This window comes from Tyto alba, unplaced genomic scaffold (assembly GCF_018691265.1).
Source record: "Tyto alba isolate M040663 unplaced genomic scaffold, T.alba_DEE_v4.0 Super-Scaffold_20000042, whole genome shotgun sequence".
In the NCBI taxonomy this organism is placed as follows: Eukaryota; Metazoa; Chordata; class Aves; order Strigiformes; family Tytonidae; genus Tyto; species Tyto alba.
In genome coordinates, this window is record NW_024881293.1 from 6,034,218 (window position 1) to 6,046,235 (window position 12,018).

The window sequence follows — 12,018 nt, forward strand, 5'->3', positions numbered from 1 at the left end:
TCCAGCTGAAACCCTGTCCCTTTAAATTCAGGTAAAACAATTAATTCTAGCCATGCTAGAGCTCTATGAAGCTGGAGGAGCGCTAATCTGACATTAAAAAAAACCCCCTATGGTACAATTCTCAGTAAGGGAAGTAACATCTTTCATGTGATGGTCAAGTCACGAGAGCTGTGCTGGAATACACCAGCAGACACACTGTTCCTTTCTCTTCTGGGGTGGGGAAAAAAAAGTATCAAGAACAAATGTTGGGCTTTTCTCTGTTTTTCACTGTCTTATCCTACTCTATAAACTAGGTGAGAAGAGAACATTAAATTGAATGTCTTTAGACAGCGTGATCCCCATTTCAGCCTTTCAGAAGTCTCCCTTTTGTAATCTCCAGTATTCCAGGTACCAAGGATTGCTGAGTTATAGAAAAGGAGGATGAATGTTACTCCCTTCTTCCCTTAGTTTTCCTGGAGGGGATGAGGCAATCACAGAATTTGCACAGAAAAATCTCTGCAAGCACAAATGATGTGGCCATGGTGGTGTCACACCGGCACCTCTGTGCACTGAGACTAACCAACACCTTCTGTTGGGATTGGGGAGTATTTAATGGATTAAGAGTAATGGCTCTTTGCTGCACAACAAAGGGGACAATTTGGCAGGAGTGAAAAGCACCTTCTGCTTAAAGAAGAGTGGTAGATATGGTCGGTAGGCACAATACCGTTTTCTCTTGATGTGAGCATTAGGACACATCTTGGAAATAAGGATAGCCTGTGAAAGCTGCCAGAGGGGCCTATAGGTACTACCATATTTTCTGCAGCCCTGAAGGGACTGATGGCAGGACAACGGCCTTCTACACATGTATCAGTCTGTGGAGCACCACAGAGACGTGCAGAAGATGCAAAGGGGAGTAATGACAAGAAGGGTCCCTGGTCCCAAACAAATTTGAAAAGAGCATTCATGGGAAAAGCAAAACAAAACAAAACAAAAAAACAAATGACAACAAATAAAAAACAAACCAGGAAACCTGTAATAATGAAATGAAGCTGAACTAAACTTCATCCTGACTTAGCAGTTTTTCTGTTTCTAAATGTCAGGTTTGTTGAGAAGAAACAAAGCAAAACTCCCCCGAAACCCATTCCTTATTGCTATGTATATAATGATGCTTTACAGACCCAGCCCTTCCCTTCTTATTTTTGAAAAGCTTAGCTCAGCTCCCCATTCTCACAGCACACTGCAATTTCTCTGTTTTCATTGTAGACTCTGAGGGTGGAAATAACAAGGCTTTTCTTCTGGTGTTTTGTCTCCGTGTTCTTCTTCTGGAAACTGGCAGCTGTAAGTCTCTTCCCTATGGTGTGACAGTTGTGGAGCCGCCGGCAGCCTAGGGAAGTTATGTTCCAGATCTGCAGTGAGAATAAGCAAAAGCACTGCACATACAAGAAGTCTTCATACATGTCAGGTATCTTCCCATTACTTTTACAAATACAGCTTCTCTCTAAGGAAAGCACAGTGATACAGGTGATGCACTGCACCTTCGTGAAACTAAGTAACCCACCCAAAATCACTGAGTAAATCCGTATTCACTTGATTTATTCAACTTAATTTATTCCATTCTGACTCTGGATCAAAGGACACGTTTGCCACTGAAAAGCTTCACAGAAATCCACACAGGTGCGCTTACCGTCAGCTGTGTGGTATTTTTCTTTCTTCAGTGACCATATGCAGAAATGCAAGAAGAAGGTCAACAAGATGAGAACAAATACAGCCACTGCAGTAAGGATGGCCAGGATGGTGGTATATAGAGAGTCATTTGTAATAGGAGCTGCAATTAAATATATTTAATAAAGATTAAGAAATCATGCACTCAGATTATTGTTAAAGGAAAGGTTGCTCTTTGAAGGAAATTTAGAAATTAATTTCCTCTTTCTGTGGAAAATAATTTTCCAGAACAGGTATTAGCAATAAAATTGAGATGCTCCAAGTCAGTCATGCAATAGATCAGTGTCTGTGGTAAGAAGCATTCATCCAAAACCCCACATGCCTGATCTCTTCATTGTTCGGTGTCTCTCTCTTGCAGCTACCACTTGCTGTATCTATTCTGTTTTGGTACTTGCTTTTTTTTGAGGGATTTGGCTTCAATGTTTCCCTGAATAGCACTACAGCAAGCCACATTTTCACACTTGTGTCTGCCTCATGGAAGTTGAAAGTAGCACCTTTTTACAATTTGTCTCAGCAGAACTAAATTTCTCTGAATGAAGGGCCCAGACCTGAAAGGCACCAATTCACTGTAGGAGCAAGGAGGGGGGAAGGCAGGAGCAGTGCAGCTTGCTGTCTTCAAGATACTCAGTACCTGCAAAGCCTGTAGCCACTTACTCCTATCTAATTTGATTCATAAGACATGAGATTTCATTTCTGGGTGTTGTGGACTCAACCAATACTTGTAAAGGAACTGGATGACAAACTAAACAATTGCCTTCTTAAGAAAATCTAGCAAAACAGCAAGAGCAGGTCAATGGAAAACTGATAATTTGCCAAATAGGTGTGCTCTATTCAAGGACAATTATTGGGCTTTTCTCTACCTTTATTACTGACAGTGCTTTAATGGTGGAATCTTTGCCCAGGTCAAAAATTCTACCTATATTAATACTGCAAGAAACACAACAGTGATTTTCAAAGCAAGTTTTCATGATAGCAAGCTCTGGACAATAACTATGCAGCAAGTCACCAACTTGTAGTGTAGAGAAAAGTTATAGGCTCAGAGAAACAAATCATTGTGAGAAGGTACCTTTCTCCAAATCTTTAGCAGGGAAATCACATATTGCATTATGTGTACTGTTGCCTTGCTTGATTGTTAGAAATCCAGAACTTTCACAACTAAAAGAAGAAAAAGAGTCACATTCAGAATGTCTCTGCCTTTCCATCATTCCCCTTTAGCCTTTCTCTTGTCTCCCTTTCTTTCTACCCTCCACTCTTTCCAAAACTTGCTTCTTTTTTCCCCTCTTTATAGCAGTGCAGGTAAAGTTATGGCTATTCCCCAACAAGGTAACACTACATCACAATTGTTTATGTGCACATCTTTTTTAGTCTTTTTGTTTCAAGTGGTGTCCATGTTTGGAATAATTTTGCACCAGTCTGAGCTGGACTTGGAAGCAAGTTGAATACACAGCAGTTTGTCTTTAAGTTCTGCTTTGAGACTGACTGTTTATAAAGCCAAGGGAGAAAGAGATATCAGATATTGCTGAATTTTAAAAACTCATCATTTAATCTCATTGGTGATCTCATCTTCAATTCAATTTTCTTTTCTATTTTAATTATTAATCATTTGATGATTTTATCATGCATATTTCCAAAGAAGGAAAGTATCAATAAATACATACTCAGTCCAGTTACGGCACCAGCCATTCTTAACATTAGAGTAGGTTCCTATCTCACATGGTTTACATTTGAATGTGAAGTCTAAAATGCCTACAAGAAAAGAGAAAATGAATTATTAGTGGTCAGTGCCTTTACTGAAAGATGGGGATACATCAGATTACAGCACAATGCATTCCCTCTCCGTTCTTTCTGCATTATGAATCAACCCCCCTGGAGAAACATATAAGCCGTTTTTGCCACCTCTGCATTTTGGAAAATGTATGGGTGGACCCCTTACAGAACAGTCTGATCTGATAGCAGAGGGTGTAAAGTTAAGAGGCAACACAGAGTAAAACAGTCTTCCACTGACAGTTCTAGCAGCTTAGAAGAAAAGTAATACTGAGAGTCCGAGCATGAAAATGAAAGTCTCAAGTTTAAGAAGGGAAGAGTTATAAAATAGGGAAATTTAGTCACAGAAGCCACAGTATAAATGCCATTTCTCTCTGCATCACGAGTCTTCCCAAAAGCAGGTTATAATAAGTGAAGGGAACTGTCTGCTGCTCAGCCAGCCACTTATATTGAACTAGAGCCACTTGTGTTTCTTTCGTTACCCAGCTTAACCAGCTCCTCGCCCTCTGCACATTCAGGCAGTTTTTTGCAGTAGGAACATTCACGATCAGTACAGCTGTATCCCTGGCGACATTTGCAGTCATGGTCCTCAACATTTTGACATACACTGTCATCTCCTGCCAAGAAGAAAGAAGTTAGACTTGTCTTTGTCACAGAGACCAGAAATTAACTTAATCATTAGTCTTACTGGCTGACACAGTAAGTGTTCCATACTGTGCTGTGGTGGAAAAAATGCAACCAGAAAGATGTCACTCCCATACATACTGGATAAAGGTTAAAGTACTCAAATTCAGTATCACTCTGATTTTTACACCATGGTTATCTTAGCACTGCATGACTTACCACTGTAGCCCTTCTCTCTTATCTGGAATACCAGTGTAGGCTGTGGTAGACAGAAGTAAGGCAGCAGGTTTGCTTTACTACACTGTGCAGATTTAGACACTGTGGTGTGAGGATGGCACTGCCAGTGCCCCAGGGAAGCACTACACATTAAGTAGCCATCCAGTCAGCTCTCAGGACACTGCCAGAGCTCTTCTCAGTTAGGCTCAGTCATGTTAGAGGACGGATGCCCAAAAGATCCTTGGCCAGTAAAACTAGAGCTCCTTTTCCATGCCTTTCCTAGCAATAGCAGCTGCTTCCTACACTCTGTTGGCAGAAGTGGGTCTAAATCCAAGCCATAAACCCAACACCCTTCCTACCTTCTGTCCTATTTCTAGAGTTCTGCTGTGAACTTTACTTGCACTGAGAAAGTATCATCTTTAATTCTGAGAGGCTCCTGGGTTCATGAAAGCAAAGGACTGATCATATATACTGATCCCATCAGTAAAGAGTATAAAGTAGTTCTACAGGCAGCTGGAGACCAGTTAGAGGAACAGTGCTGTCCAACCAGGTGGCTATAAAACCTTAAAGAAAAAAGTATTTAGAGATAAGTGCTGGCTAGTTCAATAGTGTGCTTAAAAACCCACAGTGAGTAGAAAAGATCAAGCAAAGATTATTTCCTGAGGTTGGTGATGGAACATACAGGGCCACCATGGAACTGCCCACGTCTTCCTCTGCCCACTGGTCTCCTTGTACTGGCCTTCCAAACTTAATGAAGTCTGGCAGCAAAAAGGAAACAGCCTGGGGGTGCTTCTTTCTGTGTATCACTAGTGGGTGATTCTGGAGTTGATCTCACCAAGCAATGACACTCCTACTTCATGCTGAATAACTATCTCAGTGGGAAGGGAAATACCCTGGGGTGTCCACACTAGTGAGAAGTTCTTCACCTATTTATTGCTTGTTCCCATAAATCCTATTTGTCCACTCACTCCTTCCACAGGGAATTCTGTGTCCTTGTTGGCTGAGGCAGATATATTTGAGCTATTAGTATCTGGGAGGCTGACTCCTACCTAGCCACCAACGAAGGATGTAAATTTTTGGCTAATCCTGTTGATAACCTGCAGGACAACAGCACTACCATACTAGCTAGACAAGGCTTCCAGCAACCCTGTTTCAGGACAAACAGAAAAAGAAGGCACATTCCTTGCTGTAGGTCATACAAACAGCTGCATATTCCCTACTGTTCAGCTCTGGCTACTGCTATGGACATTACTAAATTAGGAAGAATTGTTCCTGGGGCCGTGGAAAAGGCCATTAGAATCACCTGTTCTGCCCTTCAGCCTAACAGGCACAGAAATGTCACCCACTAAGTCCTACAGCTAGCCTGTTCCACCTCTAGTGCCTTAATTTGACTTTAAAATTACAGGCAAGTAAGAATCCATTACCTTCTTGCCACTATCCCAAGACCAGGCAAGGATGCTGGTTAGAACAGACTGTTGAAACTAATGATGACCTGAGCCCCTGCCTGTGCATCTGCTTCTGGGACAAGCACAAGTCAACAGAATGGAGGGACTGAAGTGGGATGCTTCCTACTCTTTAGGACCACAAATCTGCCTTACAGAGAGTGTCACCCCCTGCATTCTCTCTGAAGTCTGAATGGCACAGACAAACTTTGCAACCGTGTTTGAGTGGAGAAAGGGCTCAGAATCAGTGTTAAGTGAACACCTTCTTTCTTTACGGGCAAGATCAACCCACAGAAACAGCTTTCCCTTTCCCACTACAGAATAAGGAGTATAAGCACCTAACAAACCTGAACTGTGATGCTTTGAAGTTTATAGCTAAGGCACATTATGAATTTAGGAGGCAGGAAGGAAACCCTTGCCGTTGCGTTTTGCATACACAGTTCCTCAAGATACATTTACATATGTACACACACACACCCCCCTCTGTTCCCCACACTTGGATTACCCTGGTTGACATAAAACAATATTGACAAACAGAAAGAAGACAGACACATCATTCCCTTACCTGTGTTTGAGCTGCATTTGGGGCAGCATTTCTTCTCACCTTTACTGATTATTCTCAGTTCACCATCCTGGCATGCTGTTGCCAGAGTTTGCTGTGTCCATTGCCATAGGCACACCACCAGCAGCAAGGAAGCTCGAATCTTGAGGTGACTGACTTCACTTGTCTGTTCAGTCATGTCTTGAGCTATACAGCCAAAAGCACACTAGGGTAGGCTTGTATCAGGACTTTCCTGCAAAACTACTATTTCCCCTGACACTGTGGGAAAGCACTCTGCTTTTTGTGGCTGCACTCTTCCTGTTTCTTTAGGGGCGGGGAAAGGATTTTATTTTACATCATCAAATTCTTAAAAAAGCAGGGCTAAGCAACAATGCACCACTGACTCCATTAAGAGAGCAGCAGGTTAAGAGCAAGATGTAACATCACATAAGTTGATTTTCAAAGGGTTTTGCAAGTTGATATACAATTAAAAATGAATGCAAATTAAATCAGTGTGTGAACTTCAGTCCTCTCAGACTATTTCATTGTGACTTAGAGTTCCTAATGAATTTAGAAACTTCCAAGGATTTAACTATCAGATTGCAATGTAAGTCCATCCATCCACTCAGATTTTCTAATCCTGATTGTTAATTGTTTTCAAGTTCCTTCACTATGGATCAGGAGACTCTTGAATAATTTTCCAAAGCCAGTGTAACTGCGTATGGATACCATGAAATCAAGAGAAAGAATACTGTCTTCCCCACAGGCTGCAAGATCAGCCCCGAGACCAAAACTTAAAATAGCTGCAATAGCCTCATCAGAGACCTCTCTGATCCCCACATCCCTGGGATTTAGGTAAGAAAAGACAGTTGCTCAGCAAAATCGTACAGAGGCACAGACATGTTGCCTGTAATCATCGCCTGCTGCTGGGTTTCAATTCCAAAATGTCTTCCCTCATACAAACACATATGGAAACTTCCATCTCTGCTTTATGAGTAGACAGTTTGCTTGCTCCCCCCCACTCCCCACCCTTTATTTTCATTGTACCGTAGGGTTTGCTTCTTCTGTAGCTTGTGGTTGCTTTTATGTGTACACAGAGAAGATAGTATTTAATATTCAATCCCATTCTCAACTGAACAGATGAATTCTGATGCAGAAGCAATTTTTAACTGATTCTTTTCCACACAGCATGTGATGACAAATAGGTTAAGGCAAGGGAGAGTCAGATCTGTGAAGAGAGATGAGCACCTCTAGAAAATGCCATGCCTACAGCATTTGACACTTGCCCTGATAATTCTTCAGTTTCATACACATCCAATGAATCCTGAATAAATTTCCCACACAGACACCATCACTCTTCCTTCAGCGTGTTCTACACTTTCTTCCTGAAGATACATTGATGGACCTCAGAGAGTAGGACAGTCAACACACTGTTCATAGAATCACAGACTGGTTTGGGTTGGAAGGGACCTTAAAGATCACCCAGTCCCACCCCCCCTTCCCCAGGCAGGGCCCCCTTCCCCCAGCCCAGGGGGCTCCCAGCCCCGTCCAACCTGGCCTTGAACCCTTCCAGGGAGGGGGCAGCCACAGCTGCTCTGGGCACCCTGGGCCAGCGCCTCACCCCCCACAGGGAAGGATTTCTTCCTAATATCTAACATAAATCTCCCCTCTTTCAGTTTAAAACCATCACCCCCTCGTCCTACCTCCACCCCCTGATCCAGAGTCCCTCCCCACCTTTCCTGTCCCCCCTTTAAGCCCTGGGAGGCCGCTCGAAGGTCTCCCCGGAGCCTTCTCTTCTCCAGGCTGAACCCCCCCAACTCTCTCAGCCCGGCCTCCCAGGGGAGCTGCTCCAGCCCCCCCAGCATCTTCGTGGCCTCCTCTGGCCCCGCTCGAGCAGCTCCATGTCCTTCTGCTGTTGGGGGCCCCCGAGCTGGCCCCAGCACTGCAGGGGGGTCTCCCCAGAGCGGAGCAGAGGGGGAGAATCCCCTCCCTGGCCCTGCTGCCCCCCCTGCTCTGGCTGCAGCCCAGGGCACGGGTGGGTTCTGGGCTGCGAGCGCACGGTGCTGGCTCACGGGCAGTTTTCCCCCCCACCAGCACCCCCAGTCCCTCTCCTTGGGGCTGCTCTCCAGCCGCTCCTCGCCCAGCCTGGGTTTGTGCTGGGGATTGCCCCGGCCCCTGGGCAGGGCCTTGCCCTTGGCCTTGTTGCACTCCATGAGGTTTGCCCGGGCCCCCCTCTCCAGCCTGCCCAGGTCCCTCGGGATGGCATCCCTGCCCTCCCGCGTGTCCCCGCACCACACAGCTCGGGGTCGTGGGTGAACTTGCTGAGGGTGCATCGATCCCACTGTCCGTGTCACCAACAAAGGTGTTAAACAGCGCCGGGCCCAGCCCCGGCCCCTGAGGAACGGCGCTCGTCACTGCTCTGCCCTTAGTTTTTGGGCTATTCAGGGATGTACCTGTGTTCCTGTCGTGGCTTGGAAACAATCAGATAGGCTTGTTATGCAACAGACCCTTCTGGTTTTAAAAATGTATGCTGCAAAACTGCTTGTACTCTTAAATGCAATAGGTGAAACCTTTCTATCAAAAGATGACATACAAACTGTCTGCAAGGAGGCAGACGACACAGGTCTCTGCCATCAGTTTTTTCCACATAATACCCCTAGAAGGCCAACTGTTATGTTTCAGAAACTAAAACCCTCATACTTCTGTCACACAGGAGATCCCCTCTTCCCACACAGCACTGCTCCTCACACTCGTCACAGCCCGTCCCACTCACACTGCACTGGAAACACAGAGACACTGCCTGCTGCAGCCGCTGCCCAACTGGCCATGGAGAGTCCTGGACACCACAGTTCCTGGATTCAGCCCCCCCCAAATCAAGATTCCTTTCATCAGCTCTTCCAAACAGCATAACCACAATGCTTGGGCAACACAGGGACAAGGAAGGTTTGCGGGTGCTGTCCTTGTACAGAAAACACTGCACTCAACAGCGTACAAAACTTTGTCTCACCCTCTTCAGAACTTTGCGGAATCTTACAATAAAGACAAGTTACTAGGCAAAGCACTTGGACATTGCAGCAATACACTCTGCAGACCAGTAAGTTGTGACCATTTCTGAATTGCACACAAGCCCTGACCAACACTGAGAATATTTCTATTATCCCTGGCTTCTATAAGAATAGGCTAATAAATAAGGAGAACTTGTTTCAAAGTCCTTACTATGGTTAAGATTCACCCCAGGGCACAGTGGCTGTGCTATCATTTGAAAATACTCCTCCTCACACAACAGGACAAGGAATATCTGGAGCACACTGAGCCCCTCCACCTTGCTGTGGCTGCAGCCAGAATTCCTGAGGGCAGAGCAGCCCACATCTGCCCTGATAACAAGTGCTGCTTCTGCTCTTGGAAACAGCGTGCTAGCCAAACTCTCCCTTACACCTCCTCCCACCCTTTGCTCCTTCCCCAGAACAGGCCAGCACAGCAGTGGTATGTGGCACCAGCAACTTTTAGAAGCTCCTCAATGCATACATAAAGTGATTGTAGACAGGAGGGGATACACCTTCCCACTCAGTCCAACACTTTCCCTGGCTCTGCAAATCTTCCTCAGAGTCTGTGAAAGAGGTGTTCAGTTTCAACTGCATGAAGAAAGCAAGAACAAATGACACATGAAGAAAAGCCAAATTTCTTGAAATCAGTTCTTCGTCATCCCAGCAGCACCTGCCTTTGAGGTCAAGTGCTTCCAGTTTCATTAAAATGTAGTGTGTAGGCTCCTTGCAAACATGAAAGGGCTGCAAACCCTCTTATAGTAGCTGGCAACACTGACAGCAACTGTGTGACATGTTACTTAAGAGTAACTCTGACAAATCATTTATTCATGAGGTGTGCAGCAAAGAATGGAACTCAGGAATAGGAGGAGATGGGATCAGCCCTGTTGCTGAGGGACTTACCCAGGGCTGCAGCTCAGGCTCCCCAGATACTCCCTAAATCCTTGTTATGCGTACTTGTACCCTGGGTGGAGTCTCCTATCATACTGATGTGGAGGAGAGAAACCCTGTTAGGACCCTGGCAGCCATTCTGATGCCAAAGCTGTGGTCCTGAGGGGCTGAGAGTCATTTAGCCTCATTTTCTGGAAGTTACACCTCAAGGCCATACCACAGAATATCTGGCACACCAGTTACTGACAACTAATGCTACTGAATAACCAACAGGATGAACTGTTACTTCCAACAACAGCTGGGATGGGTGATTTTATAACTGACAAAGACTTGAATGGTAGAAGACCAGGTCTTTAAGTTAGGCACCACACTTAGTCTCCTGATGCCTTCATTTCTTCATCTTTTAAATGCAGGGGTAGCAATAAACTAGACCATGCCTATCAGAAGGGATGAGGACAGTGTAATGGTTCCAGATGGAGGAATCGTCCATTCCCCTGAAACTCAAATATGGACATTAATAACTAGCACTGCCTAAATACCAAATATGAACATTAATCATCAGACTTTTGCTCAACATCATAAACACAGCAATAGAGAAAGGACCTCCAAAGGTCCTACCGAGACAAGTGGCAGGCGGTATATAAGGGAACCCTAAGCCTGGCAAAGGTTGCAGGCAGGCAGTTAGCATATGTGATATCAAATACTTGGTGTTTATCAGAAAAGGAACTAATAATTTCTTTCCTTCTATCTTTTTTGTTGTCGTGGGGTTTTCTTCTGAATTCATCTCTACATGTTTTCATTCTCGTTCAAGCATTACAGTCATGCAAAGGTACTTCCAGATGATGGAACATTTACAGTCAGATCACAGACACTAGTTGTACATGTCAAGTCTAAATCTCTAGAGTCAGCAGTGACCTTTGAGAGACAGCTTCACTATCTGGCTTTAAAATCTTCAGGGGCTTTCTACAGCTAACCTTACCTGCCTCTGATGTAGGGTAGTGACATTTCATCTGTCAATTCCTTTCTGGCTCAGTCGTGTATGTGATGTCAATGCTGCTAAGTTCTGCGCTGCTGCCTGATCTGGTAGGGTTTCCAGCTCTTTCTGCACCTACTGATAGAACAAATGCCTATTTCACTCATCAATAAGCAGTAGTTCTCCCTACCTCATCACCTGACTGACCAGTGGGTTTATTCAGCAGCAGCAGCTACAGGATTAACTAGAAAATATTTGACTGAGACTTTTCAGAAATTAGGAATCCTCACCGTCTTTATCTTCACATATAAGCAGAGGTTCTGTGGCCTGCAGTTCCTTTCAAACCGTGTGACCCGCATTCAAAATTACAATCCCAAGAGTTAAAAGGCCACTGGAAGCAATGTGGACTTCAGGGTTGCCTAAGCACAGAGATCATGAAGTGCCTTCTCCTTTGCATGAAACAGGAAGACAGCACAGTCTCAAACAGGCAAAGAGAAGCTGGAGGCCAAGATGTTCAGAAGTGCCTTGGGGTTCAGAGTCCTCAGCTGCCACTGAAAAGAAGCATCCAAATGCTGATGCTGCTGTCTCTTTGAAGAGAGATTCTGCAAGGGCTTGTGCTAGAGTTTGAACCAAAGAGTCTCTTCCGTGCCAGGCTCTAGTTCTGGAGTCTTGGATGAAGTGGTCTTAATCTTTAATGACTGCCTCCAAGAAACGAACCTCAGTTCTGAGCGTGGGGCCTCACTGTATCAGGACACCTGGGGAAGTTGGATTTCTTCTCCTTCCTTCAGCAAAGGGAGGGAGGCACGTAATCAAATGTGGCAAAAG

General features: G+C 44.8%; 1 protein-coding gene across 1 annotated transcript; it reads right to left on the bottom strand.

The window, feature by feature from the left end:
• Window positions 1-323: 323 nt before the first annotated feature.
• On the bottom strand, window positions 324-6,554 carry TNFRSF18 (TNF receptor superfamily member 18). The gene is made up of 6 exons (XM_033007491.2): window positions 6,313-6,554; window positions 3,948-4,082; window positions 3,360-3,447; window positions 2,768-2,856; window positions 1,664-1,804; window positions 324-1,385 (listed from the first exon to the last, which is right to left on the bottom strand). Exons 1-6 carry the CDS (start codon window positions 6,485-6,487, stop codon window positions 1,234-1,236), a joined length of 780 nt encoding a protein of 259 aa, XP_032863382.1. The 5' UTR covers window positions 6,488-6,554; the 3' UTR covers window positions 324-1,233.
• Window positions 6,555-12,018: the final 5,464 nt, after the last annotated feature.